The sequence below is a fragment of the Mesocricetus auratus genome, unplaced genomic scaffold, assembly GCF_017639785.1.
Source record: "Mesocricetus auratus isolate SY011 unplaced genomic scaffold, BCM_Maur_2.0 Super-Scaffold_100006, whole genome shotgun sequence".
Classification (NCBI taxonomy): Eukaryota; Metazoa; Chordata; class Mammalia; order Rodentia; family Cricetidae; genus Mesocricetus; species Mesocricetus auratus.
The window spans coordinates 71,408,349-71,432,787 of NW_024429190.1; the positions used below are offsets into that span (position 1 = coordinate 71,408,349).

At 40.1% G+C, this 24,439-nt stretch overlaps 1 protein-coding gene across 2 annotated transcripts in view; it reads left to right on the forward strand.

Moving 5' to 3' along the window:
* Bmp2k (BMP2 inducible kinase) overlaps positions 1 to 24,439 on the forward strand; it is a 93,349-nt gene that overhangs the window by 22,539 nt on the left and 46,371 nt on the right. For both annotated transcript variants that reach the window (XM_040747453.1, XM_040747452.1), the window contains exons 2-7: positions 5,597 to 5,715; positions 8,589 to 8,694; positions 18,339 to 18,481; positions 19,835 to 19,956; positions 22,193 to 22,274; positions 23,735 to 23,867. In XM_040747453.1, coding sequence (XP_040603387.1) covers positions 5,597 to 5,715; positions 8,589 to 8,694; positions 18,339 to 18,481; positions 19,835 to 19,956; positions 22,193 to 22,274; positions 23,735 to 23,867 — 705 coding nt within the window. The remainder of the gene's footprint in view (positions 1 to 5,596; positions 5,716 to 8,588; positions 8,695 to 18,338; positions 18,482 to 19,834; positions 19,957 to 22,192; positions 22,275 to 23,734; positions 23,868 to 24,439) is intronic.

Below are 24,439 nucleotides of genomic sequence, written 5' to 3' on the forward strand. Positions count from 1 at the left end.
TATTTTAATTTGAAGTTTTTCATTGTGTGTAGTCATAGTACATAGTACCTTGTAACATAAGGGCATTTTTGTGTGTGTTTTTAGATAGGGTTTCATGTGGCCTAAATGACCTTAAATTAATTCTGTAGCTGAGGATGATTCAAACTGCTTTTATTTCTCAAGCTTTTGGGATTATAGGCACACCTGGGCACTATTGCTTTTTTCTTTTTTAAAGGCTTTACATAATCCACTTTAAACATGGTTTGTCTTATTTATATATAAGGAATTGTGCTTATTAAGTAAAATTTTCTTAAGGAAAATTTGGGCAGGGAATTGTTCTTTATTGATTTCTTCATTTGCCTTTTGTTCCTCAATTCTGTTATTTCTAGATCCTTGTATTTGTAATTACACATTTTCTTTTGGTTGGGCATATACCTACATTGGTAGCTATGACCTGTAAAAATCATTACAACATGAAATTTATAGGGGAAATAAAAGACCTGGCTCTGTCTTGTTAGACTGGCTGCCTGCCTCCTTCTTGCGTGTTTGGTCTGTTTCTCATCTATAAAGTGGAAATAAGTTAAATGCTAGAATGAAATAAGTTAAAACAGGAATGAAATATGATCTGTGTCTCCCCCTTAGTTCAGATTCATTGCATTTACTGATAACTAACTTTGGCAAGGATGTAAGTTAGTAATCATTCCTCATTAGGAAGAGCCTCATTTCTAGGAGAAAGCCTGGGATCTGCTGACTTGACCTGGGGCTCTGTTGTTTCAAAGGTGGGTAGTCAATGGGAGGAAGGACTTTTCTAGCCTCAAATCACACAAATACACGTCAATGTCTTTCCCACTTATCTTGAAGATAGCGTCAAAGTCACCTTGTTTTCTTTGGCAATGCATGGAGCTAGGAGTTGCTGATAGTTCAATCTCTTCTTTATTTTACTGGTAAAGTGTTCAGGGAAGAAAAAAGATCATGTGGTGTTGCCCTCCCTTTCCTCTTTCTTCTCCATAAGAATACAGTTCATAGGAATCACCACCTATGGCCAAGTGTTTGGTAAACATGCAGTGTTTTCTGTGTTGGGATGCTGAAGCTCAAGGTTTCTAGGCTACCGTAAACTTTCTGTCACAAGAGACTTACAGTCCCTTTGGGAAAGTCTTGTGTATAATCAGCAGTAGTGTCTTTCCTAGGAAATACTAATTCTTAGTGGCGGTGGTAAGATTGGGTGGTAAGAGAGGAAACACTTAAGGTTAAGAATGTACCATGCCACTGATTGCCCAATACAAGTATGAAAGGGTGGACTAAGCCTGGGGCCTTAGAATTATTAGAAGTGGATAGAATTCTCTTTTCAATTTTCGTTGATGTGCATTGGTGATATACCTGCATATATATCCATCTGAGGGTGTTACAGACAGTTGTGAGCTTCCATGTGGGTGCTGGGAATTGAACCTGAGTCCTTTGTAAGAATCACCAGTGCTCTCAACTGCTGAGCCATCTCTCCAACCCCCGAGGATAGAGTTCTTTGTATCAGTAAGTAATTCCAGCACTTAGGAGGCTGTAGCCAGCCCGGACTGCATAATGAAATGCTGTCTTAGAATACAAGGGCTAGGGATGTAGCTCAGTTGTAGAGACTTCAAAGCATACAGAAAGGCAGAAAAGAACATACTGCAGGAGTAGCCTCATGCCTGCTGTCTACATGTAACTAACTGCATTTACCATATTTCCTTTATGCAGTTTGCATGTGGGTAATTTTAAATGAGGACTTCTTCAGAACGTTTTTACTTACAGTTAGAGAATGTCAAAGTAACTGATAAATGTTAGTTTTTAACAAGGGATTCAAGAAATCCCTCTCTTAATAAATTGCACCAGCTATGCAGTGCGGTACAGACAGGAAGTGGTGAGGATTAAAAAAAATTAATGCAGTGAATAAGGAAGTGCATTGTATGAACATACCAGTATTTATCAAGTACATGGCCATTTTGTGTTATGTTTCTGATATCTTGTATTGACTTCCAAATTTTAAGGTTTCCATGATTCCTTTTAAGTTTAATAATTTGTAATCAATCCATGTTAGAATTGGACAGAATTTTTTTGTGCCAAATATTGCTGACACACATCTTTCTTATCCAGAAATGGCGGTTTTTTTTTTTTTGTTTTTTTGTTTTTTTTGGTTTTTCGAGACAGTGTTTCTCTGTATTGTTTTGGAGGCTATCGGTCCAAGAAATGGCGTTTTTAAAGATATTTGCTGTCAACCAGTAGTTAAGCAAGTTTAAATCTTCCTACTGTTTAAACAAGGTATGCAAGCATCCTAAAGGTGTTTAGGTCAGTACGGCTTTCCCACTGTACCCCAGCTTAAGGTTAGTGTTATTGTCCTCTTTTAATACGTGTTTAAGGGAAAATGCTTTATCTTCCTTGTAAAACTTTCATCAGACAACACAGCTCATAACATCTAGCATTACAGTGTCTTTGCAGGAAAAGTGACGCGCTTCTCAGTTACTCAGCGCAGGCAAGCTCCAGTGTGTTCTCTTGCTGTTTCTTATGTTCATAGAAACAGTACACAGGTTTTCATTTGCAAACACAGCTAGTGGACCAACTGGAACAAACAACCAGGAGAAAATACCTGTTCTTACATTGATGAGAAATTCTGTAGTGCCCCTATCACGTTATGATACAGGGCTTTTCAGTGTGATGGAATCCTTTGCCCAGTTTTGCTTGACCCAGTTACTTAAGGTGCTGGGTACTCAATGGTCACCAAAGGTCAACCTGAGGTAGTGGCTCCATGTTGTCTTATGCCAATGAAAGTTAAGACTGTGAAGTCTTGTGAGAATATGCAAAGTGTAAACAAGCTTTAAGGAAAAGAGACTCCTGAGAGATGGAGGAGTTTCCAAGAGAGGAAAAAGCTACTGAACTCCTGTTTAGGGTTTTTGTAGGAAAACTGAACAAAGATGGAGGTCCTTGGGCTAACATGGCTGAACCAAGGGTAGGCCATGTTCTCTGTGCTCCCTTATTTCACCCAGTCAGGGAGATGATCATGCATTGTTTTTGTGCTGTCTGCCCAGTTAGGGGTGGTTGGAGCTGCCTTTGTCCATCTCTGACTAAGGCTTTGTTGTTTGTCATTGACCTTGACTTTCTGCTGTTAGTCACTTGGGTAACACCACGACTTCCAGCCTTGTATTTCACAGTTGTGAATTAGGCTGTTTTCTTTGTTCTCACATTCATATAACAAGGTGTGTGGCTCCTCCAGGGTAGAGAGTTGCCTCTCACAGCTGCCAGGATGTAGTTGCAGTTCTCTTGGTTACCTCATTTAGCTCCATTTCTAGAGGGGGTCTAAAGTGGTCTTTACTTAGAATTCTGTCTGTTACAGTTAGCTGCGTTAGAAATGAGAAAATAAGAAAGGACACTGTCTTAGTCGGGGCTTCTGTTGCTGTGATGAAGCTGGTGACCAAAAGCAAGTTGGGAGAAAAGGGTGTATTTGAGTTACATTTTTACATTATAGTCCATCACTGAAGGAAGTCAGGACAGGAACTCAAATAGGGCAGGAAGCTGGAGGCAGGAGCTGATGCAGAGGCCATGGAAAGGTGCTGCTTACTGATTTGCCCCCCATGGCTTGTTCAGCCTGCTATCTTTTAGAGCCTAGGACCACCAGCCCCCATCCATAGTGCCCCTCCCATCAATCACTAACTAAGAAAATTCCCTGCAGGCTTGTGTACAGCCAGATTTTATGAAGGCATTTTCTCAGTTGAGGCTCCCTTCTCTCCGATGACAATAGTTTCTGTCAAGTTGGCATAAAATAGCCAGCGTAGACACTTGTGCCTTATTCTGTGTTCCTCAAGGGCTTGTGGTGGTCACCTGACCAAACTGTCTGTGGCCCAGAGCCCTGCCCCACCTCTTACCTGGTCAGCTTTGTTATCTCATACTTAACTCCCAGCCCTCTTATTTATCACTTCAGTGTGTCACACTCTGCGTTGTAACTCAGTCGTCTTTCCACCCCCCCCCTTCTCTATGCAGCATATGTGAGCAACTTGCAGTTTTCACTATGAGCTGATTTCCTTACTACCTACTGATGGACAGTTAGCTCCTAATGTATGGGGGTACTCATTTAAACAAAACGAAACAAAACCTGTATGTTTGTATAACAGCTTGTAAACCTAAGTAGAATTATCTAAGAAAGCATACCATCGTCTAATTAATGATTGTGTGCATGTGTAGAGAGAGGTGGGGAGGGAGGAGGTGACGTTTTGGTTAGGTGTCTGTGGAATTGTTTCACATGAGAGCCTTGAGAGAGCTAGCTTGTTCCTGGGAGTGTTTACCTACGATGGGAAGGGACTCTGGGCCAGAGAAGATGGCTGTTGCTCTCATTTGTCACGTTTACTTCTGTCAGGGTGCTCTCTCGTCTTCTCTTAGATCTGTATCTATTGCTAATTCTTCTCTTGTGCATTTTAAAAGTGCCCACCATATCTCATAATACCCTTGTCACCAATTTAACAACCATACCTTTATAGTATTAACAAAATTGATGTGCCTTTAAAAAAACTGTAAAATGTTCTGTACCAAAATGAATCTTAAAGATTTAATATGAGAATCTCATCTTAGATCTGACAAAAATAATTGACTTTCAATAGCATTGTCTATGAAGTTGAAATGAAGACGTTCTCAGATGCAGTAAGAGAGTAGATGAAGGTGCAGACAAAGGCACTTACCATCTCATGAGTTCTGGAGGGAGGCTGGCTCGTTCACTAGCCCACCTGTCAGGGTTCTGAGCCATTTTCTTTCTGGTCACCATGAGCATAGGCTATCCATCAACATCACGCCCAAGCATCATCTTACACAAAAGTGGGAAAGAGGAACGGGGCCTTCTCTGCCACATACTTTCATCCAGTTCCAGTGGACCTCCCCTGCCTTAAACCCTTGAGTTAGATAGAACTGGTCAGTGTCTGATAAGAAGAGAGATCCCATGATTGGCTGAGTATATGGTGAGCTTGTCCCTGCAATAGGAGTGTGGTCCAACTATCCCAACTTAGCTATATTGAGTGTTAAATAGTTGCTATGCATTATTGTCAAGATGGGTGGGTGATAATAGTATTGTCAAATTAGTGTGAGGACGTTTGTGACTACCTCGTCACAGGTATTTCTGTGGAAAAGTACGTTTTTGTACGTTGTCCCTTAAAATGGAAGCAGAGTCATTTGAGAATTGTGTGGCTCTGAAAGTGCTGTTACTGATTGACGCAGGAAGCCACACTTGGCTCTTAATCAATAAACTGCTTACTGTACTTATTTTTGTCTTAAACATTGTCCTTGACTCTTTTCCTCTGCTACAAATGATGTGTGTGTGAGTACATGTGTGAGTGTGTGTGAGTATGTGTGTGCACATATGTGTGAGTGTATGTGTAATTTCAATTACTTTTTTTGTTTTTGTATTTTCTCAGTATGTAGCCCAGACTGTCCTGGAACTCACTCTGTAGACCAGGCTGGCCTTGAACTGACAGAGATATGCTTGCCTCTGCCCCTAGAGTGCTGGGATTAAAGTGTGCACCACTGTGCCCGGTAGAAATGATAGTTTAGTATACAACTTTGATGGTAGTCTCTGATTGTTTTAAATTAATTGGGCTTCCTCTTGTAGGTGGATTCTCCACTGTTTTCCTGGTGCGGACTCACGGTGGGATCCGATGTGCACTGAAGCGAATGTATGTCAATAACACACCTGACCTCAACATTTGTAAAAGGGAAATCACAATTATGGTAAGTGAGAGAAAATTTTGTTTTAGAAATTGGTTGCTTTTCTTTTGGTTTTATACTACAGCATTGATAGGTTTTTAAGCAAGTTTATGTATCAGTTTATCCACACTTGAAAAGTCATGCAGTTAATTTATTGTGTTGTAATTGGCAGTTCGTTGCACATGGCCACACTTGGGACTGAATGCAGTGGTCGCCCTCTCCTCTCCCGCAGTGTGTAGGCTCCCAGGCAGTGTGCCCTTCCTTCCTTTCAAACTCGTTGTTATTGAGGAGTATCGGGAGGAGAGAGCACCTACAGAACTACACAGTAAACACCAGGCTTATCTCTCTGACAGTAGGAAATACAGTCTTACAGATGCCTTGAAGCCTTCTCCCTTTCCTGCCCCATTGTGTCTAGGCACTGTTTGCTCATGCAGAAAGAGACTTCCATCTTAAGAGTGGCGTCTGGAGTTGTAGTCCACACTCTACATTCGTCTCATGTCTATGACCACAAATAGTAGTTTGTTTTTCACCTCACAGTCCTGCTGTGTGTTCCCCGCTTTCCCTGTGGACTCTGTGTTGTAGGGCCAGTTGTCCTTGAGGAAGGGAAGTATGAGTCAGTACTAGGTAGAGAGAAAGCTGATGGTAGAGACATCGGTGAGTGAGTACACAGTACAGCACGATTGTGAAGTGCCGCTTCCTCCTGTAAGTAGAGCTCTCTGTGACTTGTGGCCCTCACGTCTGTCTCTTCCCTTTCCCCTTCAGTTTTCACTTCATACACCTGCATGCATGTGCGTGTGTCTTTTTAGTTCTACTTCAGATAATAGAAAATTAATTTAGTTAGCACATTCATAATACTGACTGTATAATCACTACTTCTATCTAGTTTCAAAGCCTTTTCATCACCCCTAAAAACCGTACCCACTTTACTCTTAATGCCGTTTTCTCTTTGTTTAGCTCCTAGCAAGCACCCTTCTCACTATTTGTCAACTTCTATTCTAGTGTTTCCTATAAATGGATTGTATAGTGGTTTTTCCCTTTTACTTCCCCAATGCCTTTGAGGTTCATGGACATGATAGTGTTCATCAGTATTTAATTTTCTTTCTGTCACCAAATGATATCCTGTCATCACCACACTTTTATCTATTCGTGGAGTAAAACCTATAGATATTTGGGCTGTTTCTGCATCTTTGGCTTCTGTGACTAGCTACAGCACAGTCCAAATAACCAACAATATGTGCTATGTATGTGTGTTTATGTCCTTAAGCCCTCATTTTTTCTTCTTTGGTTACATACCTAGGTTCTTTTTAAAAATTTTTGAGGAAGAGCCAGCATGTTGTGCAGCAGCTGTAATTAATTCCAGCCCTACATATCTTACTGCTAAGGGGGATGTTTCACTTTATGTCAACGTCTTTACCAACACTTACAAAATAAGTGTAGTTATGTGATCTGAATTTTTGAATTTCAGTTCTTTTTATTCCTTAGCTAGTTTAGAGATGCTTTGAGACACTTTAAAGGTAAAGATATTAGCCAAAAAGTTGAAAAAGAATTCTTGAAGATAATGGCTAAGTCTAGACTGAATTGTTTAACTTGAGCCTAGATGATGCACTATTCTGCTGTAATCTTCCGGTTGGTAGAATTTCTTTAGTTATGAGACATAATGACAGCAGCAGTCAGCTCCTCTGCCTTTGTAGAGAGACTGTGGCTTTGGAGTGGTAATGGTCTTTAACTTTTTTTTTTAGGTGACCCATCTTCCAAGGTATGCTTTATCATGGTTTGCATATGGTAGTTCTGACCACAGACTACTTTGCACAGTTGAAACTGGGTATATTTTTAATGACAGTAGTTGTAAATTCATTTAAAATAATTGTGTGCTATCTGTTCCCCCTTCCTGGATCATCACCTATGCTAAGCAGCACTTAACATTGAGCTGTTTCCAGCCCCATTTGTAGCCTCATTCTATGCCCATGGTGATTTTGTACAAGGAGGAAAAAGTTCTTAGATTTTCCATTTTGTTACTTCCTTGAACAAATCATTAGTGCTATCTTTAATCTACGAGTTCTTTCTCACAAATGTTTTCTGGCCACTTGTTCCTCTTTTAGTGAAAAGTATGTGTGCCCATGAGTCTATGGAAGAGTTCTACTATGTTTAAGAAAAAACATTACATTAGTGCTTAATTCCTTTAATTTTTTTAGATAGATATAATTAGAGTTCTAATACTTTTTTCTTGAACTTCAGAGGACTGTATCATACACTTTTGGTAGACTATTTTTTAAACGTTATCTGTCTATCTATATATCTATCTGTCATCTAATAGTTTTTTTCAGACAAGGCTTCTTTGTGTAACAGCTCTGGCTGTCCTGGAACTCATTTTGTAGACCAGGCTGGCCTCAAACTCACAGAGATCCACCTGCCTCTGCCTCCTGAGTCTTGGGGTAAAGATGTGAGCCATCACTGCCTAGCTTATATTTATCTATTTGTGTGGGTATGTTGGGGGTCGCATGGGTTGAGGTCAGGGCAATTTCAGGGTTTGGTTTTCTCCTTCCACCAGGTTGGTCCCAGGTATTGTACTCAGGTCCTCAGACTTAGTGATAAGTGTGTTTATGGGCTGAGCTGTGTTGCTAGCCCTTGGTAGCTTGTGGTGGAACTTATAAACAAATGGTCATTGATTGTTTATCTTAGATAATGACCGTCACATATACATTGAAATTTCCAATGCCAGCTTCACCATAGAAACCACTGGCTGAGCTACAGTATCCTCATGCCTTATTCTTACTTTTAGGAACTTATTAAATTCACTTAGGAACTTATTAAATCCACCTAATTCAGGCTTATAGCCTTTGCTATAGAGTTTAGGGTTTATATTTCCTAGTTTTAAATATCTTATTTCTTTTTCACAGAAAGAACTATCTGGCCACAAAAATATTGTTGGTTATTTGGACTGTGCTGTCAATTCAATTAGTGATAATGTGTGGGAAGTGCTTATCTTAATGGAATATTGTCGAGGTAAGTATCTGTCTTCATTTATGGTATACTAGAAAGAGACCCCTTTTCATAGAGTACTAGGTTATATGGTTTCTCCCAGGGCAGCTGCTACCTGTTCTGGATGCTTTACTGCAATTCCAGCTCTAATAACTTAATTACAGATGCTGTTAAAACTTATTCAAAACCTAATCATAATTAATAGTATGACAGGAGCCTGCAAATGGAGAGTTAAACAAAATGAGAATGGGGTTCAAAATAAGAAATCTAAGCTAGTGAAGTTATACTTCTTGATGTCTGTGTAATTCTTTTGTAATCAAACCAAGAATTAATGTTGTAAGATGTACTGTGAATAAGCTAAATTTATCAGACTTAGGCAAAACATGCTAGTTTTTTAGTGTGAGTGTCCAGGTATGTAGTGCCTGTAAGAGATTTTAAAAATATTTTTTATTTATTTGCACGCGCGTTTCAGTTTGTGAATGAGGGCACACACAGAGAAGATTTGAGTATGTGCTTAGGCTTGTGAATGAGGACACACACAGACAAGATGTGAGTGTGTGCTTGGGTTCGTGAATGAGGGCACACACACATATAACAGTGTGCATGTGGAGGTCACAGGGTCACTTGTGAGGGTGAGTCTCTCCTCCACCTGTGGGTCCTGGGGGTCACACTCAGATTGTAAGCTTGGTGGCCAGTGCCTTACCCACCGAGCAGTCCTGCTGGCAGTATGTTGGGATTTTGAGACAGGGTGTATCAATAGGATTGACTCTGCCTCTCCAGCATTGTTAGAGTACCCGCTACCACACCTGCTTTTCTACTTGTGCTCTGGGGGCCCAGTTAAGGTCCTCCCTCTCCCCCCCTCTATCTATTCATTTATCTGTTTATTTATTTATCTATTTATTTATTTAAATTAGAAACAAGCTTGCTTCACATGTCAATCCCAGCTCCCTCTGCCTTTTCCCCTCTCCCTAACCCTCCCAACCCCTATCCAATCCCTACTCCACTCTTCAGGGAGGTGAAGTCCTTCATGGGTGATCTCCAAAGTCTGTCATATCATCTGGAGTAGGGCCTAGACCTTCCCCCATGTTTCCAGGCTGAGAAAGCATCCCTCCATGTGGAATGGGCTCCCAAAGTCCATTTGGATGCCAGGGATAAATACTGATCTAGTACCCTAGGCTCCTCACTGACACCCACATTCAGGGGGTCTGGATAAGTCCCATGCTGGCCTCTCAGCCATCACTCTGGGGTCCATGAGCTCCCCCTTGTTCAGGTCAGCTGTTTCTGTGGGTTTCACCTGCCCACTCATAACCCCTTAGCTCATCACTCCTCCCTCTCTGCAACTGGTTTCCAGGAGTTCAGTTCAGTGTTTAGGTGTGGGTGTCTGCCTCTGTTTCTATCAGCCACTGATGAAGGCTCTAGGATGGCATACAAGGTAGTCGTCAGTTTCATTATTGGGGAAAGGCATTTAAGGTAGCCTCTCCACTATTGCTCAGATTGCCAGTTGGTGTCATCCTTGTAGATCTTTGGAAATCTCACTAATGTCAGATCTCTCCTCAAACCTATAATGACTCCCTCTATTATGGTATCTCTCATCCTGCTCTTCTCTATTCTTCCCCAGACTCAACCTTCCTGCTATCCCATGTCCTCCTCTCCTTTCTGATCTCCCCCTCACTTTTCCCCAGCTCCCACTCCCCCCATGCTCCTAGTCCACTCAGGAGATCCTGTCCCATTCCCCTTCTCTGGGGTACCATGCATATCTCTCTTAGGGTCCTCCCTGTTTCCTGGGCTCTCTGGCAGTGGGATTGTAGGCAGGCACTCCCCTGCTTCATGTCTAAAATCCATATATGAGTGAGTACATACCATGTTTGTCTTTTTGTTACTGGGTTACCTCAATCAGGATGGTTTCTTCTAGTGCTATCCATTTGCCTTCGAATTTCAAGATTCCATTGTTTTTTGGCTGAGTAAGTACTCCATTGTGTAAATGTACCACATTTTCTTTATCCTCTCTTCAGTTGAGGGGCATCTAGGTTGCTTCCAGGTTCTGGCTATTACAAACAATGCTGCTATGAACATAGTGGAACAGATGTCCTTGTTGTATAAATGTGCATCTTTTTGGTATATGGCTAGGAGTGGAATTGCTGAATCTTGTGGTAGAATGATTCCCATTTTCCAGAGGAATCTCCATACTGATTTCCAAAGTGGCTGTATGACTCGGGACTCCCACAAGCAGTGGAGGAGTGTTCCCCTTTCTCCACGTCCTCTCCAGCATAAACTGTCATTGGTGTTCTTGATTTTAGCCATTCTGAAAGAAGTGAGATGGTATCTCAGAGTTGTTTTGATTTGCATTTCCCTGATGGCTAAGGATGTTAAGCACTTTCTTAAGTGTCTCTCAGCCATTTCAAATTCCTCTATTAAGAATTCTCTATTTAGTTCTGTACCCCACCTTTTAATTGGATCCTTTGGTATTTTGGAGACTTGCTTCTTGAGTTCTTTGTAAATTTTGGAGATCAGTCCTCTGTCAGATGTGGGGTTAGTTAATATCTTTTCCCATTTTGTGGGCTGCCTTTTTGTCTTGTTGACTGTGTCCTTTGCCTTACAGAAGCTTTTCAGCTTCAGAAGGTCCTATTTATTAATTGTCAATCTCAGTGTCTGTGCTACTGGTATTATGTTCAGGAAATGGTCTCCTGTACCAATTCGTTCAAGGGTACCTCCCACTTTATCTTCTAAGAGTTTCAGTGTGCTTGGATTTGTGTTGAGGTCTTTGATCCATTTGGACTTAAGTTTTGCACATGGTGATAGACATGGATCTGTCTGCAGTCTTCTACACGCCAGCATCCAGTTATGACAGCACCATTTGTGGAAGATACTTTCTTTTTTTCCATTGTATAATTTTAGCTGAATCCAAGAACACATCAGAAAAATCATCCACCATGATCAAGTAGGCTTCATCCTAGGGATGGTTCAACATACGAAAATCTATCAGTGTAATCCACCATATAAACAAACTGCAAAAGAGAAACCACATGATCATCTCACTAGATGCTGAAAAAGCCTTTGACAAAATCCAACACCCCATCATGATAAAGATCCTGGATAGATCAGGGATATCAGGAATATATCTGAACATAATAAAAACAATGTACAGTAAACCAACAGCCAACATCAAACTAAATGGAGAGAAACTCAACACAATTCCTCTAAAATCAAAAACAAGACAAGGCTGTTCACACTTTCCATATCTCTTCAAAATTGTACTTGAAGTTCTAGCTAGAGCAATAAGACAACAAATGTTGATCAAGGGGGGATACAAATTGGAAAGGAGGAAGCCAAGCTTTCACTATTTGCAGATAATATGATAGTTTACATAAGTGACCCAAAAAACTCTACACAAGAACTACAGCTGATAAACACGTTCAGCAGAGTGGCAGGATACAAGATCAACTCAAGAAAATCAGTAGCCCTATTATATACAGATGATAAATGGGTTGAGAAAGAAATCAGAGAAACATTACCCTTTACAATAGCCACAAACAACATAAAATATATTGGGATAACACTAACCAAACAAGTGAAAGACCTGTATAGAAAGAGTCTTTAAAGAATGAAATTAAAGAGGATACCAGAAAATGGGAAGATCTCCCATGCTCTTGGATAGGTAGGATCAAGGTAGTAAAAATGGCAATCTTGCCAAAAGCAATTTACAGATTCAGTGCAATCTCCATCAAAATCCTGGCACAATTATTCCCAGACCTTGAAAGAACAATTCTCAACTTTATATGGAAAAACAAAAGACCTAGGATAGCCAAAATAACCCTGTACAGCAAAGGAACTTCTGGAGGCATCACCATTCCTGACTTCAAGCTCTATTATAGAGCTATAGTCCTGAAAGCAGCTTGGTATTGGTACAAAAATAGACAGGTAGACCAATGAAATTGAATTGAAAACCCACACACTTAGGAACACTTGATTTTTAACAAAGAGTTTCTCACTCTTGCATGGCAACACTTTCCCAGCTGAACTGTTTCTTCAGTTGCTAAACAGTTTTCTCTTTTTGAGACAGGATTTCATATAGCCCGGGCTATCTGAGAACTCCCGATTCTCCTTTCAAGTTAGAGAGCCTGATTTTTTTTAAAAAAGTGATTTATTTTATTTTATATCCATTAGTGTTTTGTCTGCATATATGTCTGTATAAGGGTGTTGAATTCCTTGGAGTTGGAGTTACAGACAGTTGTGAATTGTTATGTGGGTACTGGGAATTGAACCCAGGTCCTCTTGATGAGCAACAAGTGCTCTCAGCTACTGGGTCATTCTCCAGCCCCATAGGACCTGCTTTTCAACACATAATCTTCAAGTTTTTAAAAATTCATTTTTGTCAGAAAATAGGAAATCACGTTTATTTAGATCTAACATGGTATTTAAAAATAAATGTTTACTTGACTAGCATGCATGCCTGAATAGTAATAATAAATACAAACTATCCCTGATTTGTAAGGTTCTTAATCTGTCAGGAGGAGGGCACTTAGTCCATTTTCTACCAATCAGTGTATTTTACTTGACTTTTTAAAAAAGAAATGTATATCTTGTCCTTGAGTTGTTAAGGTTTGTTTCATAGCAATTTTTAAATCAAAAGTGATTCATGTTGGGCCGGGGAGATAGCTTACTGGTTAAGAACACTGATTGCACCTGCAGAGGACCTGGGTTCTGTTCTTAGCACCCGTGTGGTGGTTCACAGCTTCCTGTGGTTGCAGTTTTAGGGCCCTAACACCCTCTTAGGGCTTCCACAGGCATCAGCATACATGTGGTACACATGTACACCTGAAGTCAAACACTCATAAAAGTAAATCTTAAAAAGAAAGAAAAGTGATTTGTGTGTATGGCTCAAAAAACCCAGTAGATGGCATGGTGGCACTTCCTTCAATATCAGCATTAAGAAGACAGAGGCAGGTGGATCTTTGTGAGTTTGAGGCCAGCCTGGTGATCTATATAGGGAGTTCTAGGCCAGCCAGTGCTGTGTGAGAGACTGTCTCAAAACGAACCAAACAGCAGGGGCAGCAGAAGCCCAATAGTGTAAGTTGTGGCTGATTGGCAGCCGTTGACTCCCTGTGTCCCCTGAGAGTCAGTTTAAGATGCATGAGATGTTGTTCTCAGAGTGTCCTCCCTGTTTCTCGGTTGTCTTGTAAATGGGAGTTGGTGTTCTTAGTGAGCATGTAGAGGCATGAAGTGAAGGGACTCAGCTAGCCAGTGTGGGGTGGATCCTGGCAGAGCAGGCTCTTGTGAGAAACTTTGTTGCCAGTGCTCTTTGAGGTTCTGTTGTCAGTGTCTCCAAGGCAAGATGAGATTTACTCCCAGGGTTGTGTGTTTAACTTTTGGACCAAGTCTGTTTTTTCATTGTGTTGTTTACCATTCAGGGGTGACATGCAATAGTGTAGAATCACTTTTTCTTTCTTGTACAATAAGATTTTCCTGCAGGTAATAATTGCCCAATTTTTCACTTGCCTAATTTCTTCAGGCATGTTATTATTTTAGACTGTATTCCTCAGTTGAAATTCAAGTCCCTGTGTGGGAAGCTTAAACATGATAGGACTTGTGTAAGTTTCATTTTTCTCCCTCTTGGAGGCACTCTTCAGCGAGACTTAGGGCCACCTGTCTGATTTTAAACAGGATTTAGAAGTCATTTGGGAATTGCACATTTCCTTCTCTCTTAGAGTCCTAACTGCTTATTCCCTCTACCACTTGTTAGGTGTGGGTGAGAACGCAGGGCTGGATTATGCCTCTCAAGTGTGCCCCCTCTCAGCTGCGTCTCCACCCTCTTTAACTTTTTATAATGAATTTATGGGTGGAAACATTTCTGAGATCTTCAGCTTGTACATTTATATTTTCCCTTTCATGTACTGCTACTTTCTGAGGTCAGATGAATCTGATTGGGCACACTGGGGCAGGGGAGTGATCATAGACAAACATGTGTATATTCTGTGCCCACATTTGATTGTTAATTTGCTCAGAAAAAAGATTTTGGGATAGAAGTAATACCGATGCAGACACTGCATTGTGTCCTTTTTCTGTCTACTAGTATGATAGATAGTTCATTTGTTTATGTGATCCATTTTCTGCATAGACACTACCCAGGAGCTTTTCACCTATCTTGAGTGTATTAAAATCTTACAATATGTATGATTCATTTGTGTCAGTTTAGTATTTTCTTTCTTTTTTTTTTTTTTGAGACAGGGTTTTCCTGTGTAACCCTGGCTTCCCTGGAACCTGCTTCGTAGACCAGGCTGGGTTTCAAACTGAGATTGGCCTGCCTGTACTGGGATTAAAGGCATGCGCCACCTCCTGGCTAGGTTTTGTAAGACACCCAGCTTTTTCTGTTGTATGTTTGTGTTCTTTTTGTTTGAAATGGATGTTTGTTTTCTTGTGATTGTTCTTCTGTTTATCTTTTCATTTTTTCCTTTTAATTTCTGCTTTTGTTGGAAGCTTCCTTAAGCGTATATGAAGGTTTTCTATAGAGTTTTGTAATTTTGCTATGTTATTTTAATTTTTAGCAATCCTTTCTTATTTTTTTCTTTAAAATACCTGTTGCTCTTGTTTTAGGTATAAATCTTTGTTTATGTTAATTAAACGTTTAAAGCAGTTTTTCTTTATTCTAACTTCCCCCGATTCTTCTGCTTTGTTACTCTGTCTTCTCTTTTGTGAGAGAACAGAATGTATCCTCTGGATTGGCAATTTTATCTTAGGAGAAAGGCTGCAGAGGCCTGGGCTGAATACCCCTTTTCTCATATGAATCAAGTAGATACATTCTGTTTCTCCCGGGCAGAGGAGTGTTTTGGAGGAACAGAGAGTGGGAGAAGGAATTCTCTGCTCTTATTTTTTTTGTAGAAGCCTCTTGCATGTTAGGACGAGGAAACGTGCACAGTCCGCACATGGACTGTGTAGGGAGAGCTCTCACTGGAAACCAGCTAACGTTACAGTCCGCACATTGACTGTGTAGGGGGAGCCCTCGCTGGAAACCAGCTAACGTCACAGTCCGCACATGGATTGTGTAGGGAGAGCCCTCAGTGGAAACCAGCTAACGTCACAGTCCGCACATTGACTGTGTAGGGAGAGCCCTCACTGGAAACTGGAAGGATGCACCATCACTTGCTCCATGCTTCCGGGGTTCTCAGGGTTTACTGCCATTTTCTGTGCCGTGCAGTCAGTCGCATTTTACCTGGAAATTCATGTTTTGCTGTTACTTAACTTGCTAGTTTTGTGATGTATCACTTAAAAGAATGGTTCTCAACTTGTGGGTCATAACTCCCTTGGGTGTTGGACAACTCTCTCACAAGGGTCGTATTTACATAGTAGATATTTACTTTATGATTCATAAAAGTAACAACATTACAGTTATGAAGTAGCAATGAAAATAATTTTATGGTTGGGGGGGTCACCACAACAAGAAGAACTGTATTAAAGGGTCGCAGCATTAGGAAGGTTGAAACACTGAATGGAATTAGAATTTTGGATATCAGTATGGTTATTTGGAATATATTTCTATTGTTTTATGAATGACTTATGAACATTTATGGCAATTTGTGACTTTCTAAGTTTGTTTTAGAGGCTGCTTTGTATTAATTCCCATAAGTTGTATCTCTGTTAGCTTTTGCTCTACAGTAAAACACTTGAAAATTGGGTAGCATAAAGCAGCTTGTGGGTCGGTCCATCAGCTGCTGTGGACTGAGCCTGGCGGGTGGCACTGCTGACTTGTTAATTGTGACTGACTAGTTGGAGTAGTTTACTTCACCTCTTTCATGCTCTTGTCTCTAGTAGGCTCTTCTGGGGTAGATTTTCTTATGGAGACAGAAGGAGCAGAGGCTGCAGAAGCACCTGAGCTCTTCCCAGTGGAGCCCCTTCTCACTTGGATGTAAACACTAACATGCGTGTAGTCACGTGCGCACACACATCCCCCCACACACCAGGGATAGTTGCAAGAGCATGGTTGGGGATTATTTGCTCTGGCATGGGGAGCTGACCATTGAGTGCCACTGAGGAACATGACCCCCTCTCCCAGCAGTCATCACCTGCCAGTAGCTGCTGAGGGAGGCCTGGGGCCTCATGAGCCCCTGTTCTGTTTGTGAGTGCTGGCTGACTTGGTCTTGTACAGGTAAGGCATTCACAGCTGCTGTGCATTCGTGAGTGCAGTAGCCATGCTATTCCTGGAAGGTTATAGCACTGCTGCCCTCCCCCAGCTCTAAATTCCCTGTCTTCTTTTCCATGATGCTCCTTAGGCTTTGGAGGCAGGGGTGTGTGTGTGTGTGTGTGTGTGTGTGTGTCTGTGTCTGTCTGTCTGTCTGTCTGTCTGTCTGTCTGTCTGTGTCTGTGTCTGTGTCTGTCTGTGGTATGTGTGTAAGAGAGGTGAGTAGGGGTGCTATTTATGACTGAGCATTCAACAGGCACATGTTCTGGAAGCTTTATAGTTAGGAGTCTGCATTAGCTACTGCCATTGAAAGAAAAAGGAGCTTCTCTGAGCAAGGCTGAGAAGGGCATTGTCTTTGGGTATAAGCCTAAATGTTTAGAAGGCAGTTTGACAGCATGTCTACATAGTAACAAACCCCCTTCACCCATGTCTGTTGTCTCCCCAGCCATGTGCTTTTGATTAGGTCTATAGTATCAGGAATATGGTTGGTGTGTCAGCTCATGCTGGTAGGATATGCTGAAGAGGCTGAGGTGAGCAGGAGCATGAGTTTGAGTTTAGTCTGGCAGTAGCACGAGTCCCTCCTGTGGAGCAGGCCTCAGATCCAGTCAGAAAGCAGCCACCTTTAACAGCAATGCTGCCGGATCTTATCTGGCAGGTCTGCGGTGCGCATAGTCCGCAGCTGGGCAAGGTTATTGATTTTTTTTTTCCCAGTTCTGTTATTTGTTACCAGGAGTAAAGCATTAGTGACTTTACCCATCAGATTCCCTTATCCTATAATCAAAGCAATATTTTAAAGAGTTAGATCCATAGTTCTCTTTGGCTGGCTTTCAAGAAAAAGAGTGAGATGCAGCTACCAGTATGAGGCTTGCATCAGGTCCATCTCGTCTTTCTGTGCTCCTCAGCCATGCTGGCACTGTCTCTTTAACAGTTATTTGCTGTCAGCAAATTCCTACCTACAGGAGATGCTTGTGTACACATTATTACCCACACCGTCTCCTAAATCTTTGCCTCGTTAATCTGTAATCATTCTTTCAACAGGAGTCTCACTTACATAAGCCTAAGTTGATCTCTTCTCCTTTCTTCCCATCCTTTCCCCAATCTAAGTTCCTTCAATTATAGTCACGTATCTGTGTCTTTATCTTTAGCCTTGTGCCACTGTATTCCATGATAATAGAAACCTTATTTTGTTTACCACACTTTGCCCAGTACAAAAGTGTTGAATGACTATTGTTTCAAAGGAATATATCGTTAATCACCGGGAAAAACTGCAATTTCAGAAGTGGTTAAATGTTAGAAAAATGGCAAATAGTATTAGCAAGATACTGTCTTTTTTCAGTGTTCTGATCTCCGACATGTGAAATGTGAGAAAGTGTGTCACTTCTCAGTGCAGCAGGTGGAAGACCCCTCGTGAGGGTTCAGAGTAGCTGAAAGGGTGTTTCTGCGTCTTTCTGGTGGACTTCATGGCATGCGTCCTCAGAGTTGCTTCTTTGCTTAGCTGGGCAGGTGGTGAATCAAATGAATAAGAAGCTGCAGACGGGCTTTACTGAATCCGAAGTCTTACAGATCTTCTGTGATACCTGTGAAGCTGTTGCAAGGTTGCATCAGTGTAAGACTCCCATCATCCACCGAGATCTGAAGGTAAGAACCGTGCAACACTCTTGTTCTGAACTTAGCATTTAAAATGTCTCTTCCTTTCTCTCCTTGCCCCTGTCCCCTCCCCAAGATCCTGCTGCCTAGTGTGTATTGTGTGCTGTTCCCGCTAGGAGGTGAGGCTCACGAGGCCTTTGCTGTTGGTTGGATTATGGGTGTGATCTGTCCAAGCTCTTAGAACAGTGCGGGATATATAGCAGAGGCTCTTTGGTTGTTTAGTAATAAACAAGTGAATGATTGTTTTGATTAAATACAGTTTTATATCTTCTGGTAAAAAAAATGTAGAATGTAGGTTGTTGATAATCATGAGAGCTTAGGCTTTATTAGCTTTTTAGTAATAGAAATAAATATAAAACCAAAAGACATTGCCATAATAATAACAATTTTTGTCCTTAATATAATACAGTCCATGTTCTGAATACCTTGAGTGTTCTAACCTGTTATGTAGTAATTATTATCTTCCCTGCTTTCTGGGTAAGATGACTAGAGAGGGGAGTGCTTAAGCAATTTGTTCAACAATATAAACACTGGTGAACAGCAGAGAGGGCTTTCTCTGAACCTATCCTGGAGTATTCACAATTTGTTTGAGTTATTTTAATTCTGATTTCCAAGTTTAAAGTATGAATTTAAATTTGTATTTTCACTGTAGAAGTTTTAATAAAAATGGTGCTATAGGCTAAGCATCTCGATTCAGAAAATCCACATTTAAAAAGGCCCACTTTCTTAGATGTTTTGAGACTTGATATGGTGGCGCCATGAGTGTGAAATTATGTACCTGGTCACATGCTTCAGACTGCAATTAGAATATTGAATTTAATTATTGTCAGACTTAATGTATGTGGTGCATATGACATGTGAATTAGTTTGAGAGTTGTCTTGAATCTTGTCCCCAATATAAAAAATAATCCAAACCAGTGACACTTCTGGCCTCAAGCATTTTGCAATAGGCTTATAGATGTCAATCAGAAATGGAGTTAAAATGCTTCCATTACTTGTCTTCAGGTAGGCTGAAGTCTTTGGAATGGAGAAAAGTGTAGATATACTCAAAGAAGATCTTGACCGCCACTAGGTCTCCTTCATAGAGAGAATTTAGGACAATAAGGGTTGGTCATTTTTATTGTTAATCCTGGCCTCTTGCCTCAGCCTCTGGAGTTCTGGGATCCTCAGGAATTTTCAGTGCCTTCTCTGGTTCATTTGTCTCTGGTTTGAGGTGTCCTATGTCTGCATACACATATATGTATGTGTATATACATATGTACCAAGCATCTGATCAAAACAGATTTATAAAAAAAGGACAATGTTCACTTTGAAAATAGTAATCATTGATTTTCTTTTCTTAAGGTAGAAAATATTTTGCTAAATGATGCTGGAAATTATGTACTTTGTGACTTCGGCAGTGCCACTAATAAATTTCTTAATCCTCAAAAAGATGGAGTTAATATAGTAGAAGAAGAAATTAAAAAGTAAGTGCTTGTCTTTATTGCATTTTGTCTCAGGCATTTTGATTAACTTGAGACTATAACTAGCTGCATTAATACAGATTTTACATTATTCCATTTGTAGATTCCTTCAAAATGAAAATGATTAGTATATGAAAAGGCAGTCTAGCAGACAGTTGATGAGAACGATGAATGAAATTTTTTATGTGGCAAACAGATTAATAATGAAACTTGTAAAATAAGCTGTAGTAGCTACTAGATTCACTAAGAGAATTTTAAGCTGTGTAAAATAAAACTTATTTTTATATGAGTGTGACTGTTTTGTGTGTGTGTATCTGTGTACCACGCGTGTGTGTAGTGCCTGTGGAGGTCAGAAGATGGCGTTGGATCCCTTGAAACTGGGTTATGGAGAGTTGTGCTCAGAACGGAACCCTGGTCTTCTGCAATAGCAAGAAGTATCCTTAAACACTGAGTCACCTCTCCAGTCCCTTAAGTGATTGTGAGTTCAGCATAGTGTCGCAGTCTATACTGATACAGTGCAGTGGTGTTTCTGCAAAAATAAATTGCTCACAGCAGGTTAGCTGTTTTTGAGAGTGTGTATCATACATGCTGAAGATTGTGTGAAAGACATAAGTGCTAAGACTGTATGAAGTCTTACATCAGTGCTGTATTGCAAAGCTTTCTCAGAAAATGTCACACATGCTTGTGTTTCTTAGTCCAGTATTTCTTGTGGGAACCTAACCTTTCTGCTTTTTAGCTTCAGAAAATGCAGCAAACACAGGACAGCAATCTGTCAGGACAGGGATTCTCAGTATTCTCCTTAGCACTCCCTCATGGATTCCAGGGTTGGATGAGAAGCTGTTGAGAGAGAGATTGTAAAGCAGGGACATACACTGTGGACTGCATGCTTCTACTCAGGAAACAGCCTAGAATGATGGCATTCAATTCTATAACAAGAGTCAGATAGTAACATAAATGTCCTGGAGAACACAAGAGTATAAGCCTTACAAGTTGACTTTTTGGTATCCATGTACATCCATGTAATTAAAAAAATCTTGTGGATGTAGATTTCTAGTGACTGCTTGAGGTCTCAGTTTTCTACTCTGATAAACATTTAACTTGTTGCATCTTGGGATATAGTTAAGGCTCAGTTAAATTTTTATGATGATGTAAGCGCATTACGAGTTTGTATCCTTTGTGGCTGAATTGAAGAGTTGATGGATTGTCTAGTTGAGCTAACAAGTATTTACTCAGGGCCAATCCTGCCTTTGGTGCTGGGATACAGTGATGGAAGTTCTGCTATTATGCAGTTTGTTTTTTGGTCCCTCTATAGTAATACCATTCGGACAATCTCACCAGTAAGTGTAATTTGTATTAGAGTGTTATGATTTAAGATTCTTCTTGTAAAATAAAATATAAATACTGAAAAAGAATGTTGCTGTGCTAGAGGTGGTCCATTTATATTCTTATGATTTCTGCTATGAGATTCGAGCACTTACTTAATTAAAAGTTTCTGTTCCTAATAGATTTGGCTTTTGTTAGTGAATATTTATTTACAGTGTCTTTAATTCCAAAGAGCTTAGATTAGTAGTCATGTTAAAAGCATACATAATGTGTATAATTGAGTTGTAATAGTTAGATAACTTTTGGCCGGGTGGTGGTGGCGCATGCCTTTAATCCCAGCACTCGGGAGGCAGAGGCAGGCGGATCTCTGTGAGTTCGAGGCCAGGCTGGACCGATAGCCTCCAAAACAATACAGAGAAACCCTGTCTCGTAAAAACAAAACAAAACAAAAAAAAAAAAACCAAAAAAAAATAGATAACTTTTAAGAGAATTATAAAAACTCAACATTAACTACTGTGTGAACTAGGTATACTAACATTTCTAAAATAAACTTCTTAGGAAAGAGATAAATTAAAATTTTGAGAGTGCAGTTTTACTTTCAATAGTTGAAAATATCTGATAAGGAGGCTGTGATAGTTAGACTGAATTACTTCATATAAAGCAACAGAAATATTTCTAATAGGTTGTCTTTTAAGTTTTTATTAATAAAGGAAATTCAGCTTTTATATTATTTGAGATACTTTATAATTGCTGAATAAAATGTCTGTAGATACTGCATTTCACTTAATTCTTGATAGACTTCTAACAAGCCTTTAAAGACAGTGTTATTTCTGTATAGTTCTGAGACCAACGCCTTTTATGCTGCATCTTCTAGAGAAGCATGTCTCACCTGTCCTTGTTTCCCTCGTGCTGCCAGGTACACGACTCTGTCGTATCGAGCCCCGGAAATGATCAACCTTTATGGCGGGAGACCCATCACCACCAAGGCTGACATCTGGGTAAGGCTCGAGGGCTGACCTTTGCTCTAACTAGATGAGTCTCGGCTGAGCTGCCTTCGTGACTGTTGCCACCCTAGAGGCATCCTTCCCATGTCGAAAGGAGCTTCTTCTTCAGGAGACGAGTGCTGGCATGTTTAATCTTCTGAGTTAGGAGGGGCAATACTTGTGTTCAGGAAAGGGGGATACTTGCATGCTACCTAGATTTTAGGCTTTAGATCGCAAGTGAATGTTCACATTTTTAAGTTTTGAATGAATAGAATTAGAAAATCTGGATGTAACTGTTAGACAATTGCAGTATAACTTTCTGGATATCTTATGATCTTTTTTAAATGGGAACTAACAAAAGTAAACTTTTAAAAATTCTTTTATTGAAGGTCCTTATCATTTATTATATATTTATCTGGATTTAGTTATACTAATAGTGTTAATTTATATAAAAACTTGTTTAGAATCTCACATCTTTTTCAAACTTGCAAGTAAAATACATTTTGGATTGTATTTAGTAGTCTAAGAAACTATTGTATAATCTGAATGCATTAAACATTAATTATTAGTTGGATTTGCATGAACTTGTTATCAATAGAGAAATATAATTTTTTGAAATAATTCTAAAACTTACAAAAGAAGTGATATAGTTTTGATGTTTTTAACTAAAAGTTACATTTTTTTGTTTGTAAGGTTCCATGCATGTGTGTGGAGGTCAGGACAACTTTTAGAAGTTGATCTTCTCTTTATAACATATGGGTCTCAGGGATCTCATTCGGGCCTCCAGGCTTAGGAGCAAGGGCCTCCCTTCCCTGCCTGAGTCACCTTGCCAGCTTCATGTGTATAATGGGTGCAAACCAGTGACTGTCTCTTTTCTGGTTCCCCAACCTGCTCCCTCCTGGGATAGTCTTGCAAGACAATCAAATCTTTGAGATCTTCTTATCCGATTATTGTAATACCTGCTTTCTTATGTCACCCAGGACCACCAGCCCAGGGGTGGTCACCATCCACAGTGTGCTGCGCCCTCCTCCATCAATCATTAATTAAGAAAACACCTCCGTAGAGTTGCCCTCAGCATTCTGATAGAGGCCTCTTGTCTTATGTAGCTTGTGCCAAGTTGACAATACCAATGAGGACAGTATCAAAGTAGATAAGCCAGAGCAGCTTCTCTAACTGGTCACAGATGCAGCAGAGAAACACCAAACTATAAAGCTCAAGGCTTTTAAATACATGGAACATGGTAACTTGTAAGTAATATTGGATCCAAAATAGGAGTGTTCAACTTGTTTGTCTTAAATAGCATATTTAACGTTTGGTTTTCTTGTTCGTACAGCTGAAGATTGTGCTTAGTGCCTTGCATATGTTAAACAAATGCTCTACCTCTTAGCTCCATTCCCAGCCCTGGTCTTGGCTGTTTTTATGTTGTGTGGTTGATTGTTGACCCCTGACGATGTTCCTGTTTCTTTGTTTTACAGGCCCTGGGATGTTTACTGTACAAACTTTGTTTCTTCACTCTTCCTTTTGGTGAGAGTCAGGTTGCTATCTGTGATGGCAGCTTCACCATCCCAGACGGTTCTCGCTACTCCCACAACATACATTGTTTGATAAGTGAGTATTTGGAAAGATGCATTAACTATTTTTAAAGATACTGTAATTTTGGGCCTGCTGTTTATATTCTTTCTTAAATCTAGACTTAATTTCATATAATTTTATAAACTATGGTAAAATATTTAAAAATGGTTATTCATCTCTATAGAGGCCAAAAACAATCTAATTACCAATGAATACAAGAATATTTTTAACCTCCTAGATAAGAGTTAATAGCACATGGCAGCAATTACATAATTAAGACCATCAGAAATCTTGGGAACACACAACAACATTTAATTCTTGAATTTTTGTATCTTTGAAACCAAATATCCATGTGGTTAATAAGTAACCAGATTTCTTTCCAGCCTTTTTAAAGGCCTTTGCTTGCTTTTAAAACAATACTGTAATTTAACATTTTGTACCTGTCCATTGTAAAACTTGAGAAAGATTCTTTTCGGGGAGGAGACAGCCATTGGACAGTGGAGTGTCGTCTAGGCGACTGCAGAATTAAAGCAGCTCTAGCTAAAGTGCCTTTAGTGTCTCCACCGTTTTCTGCATTTTAATCACCCTCTTGTAGCCTCTGTGCCACA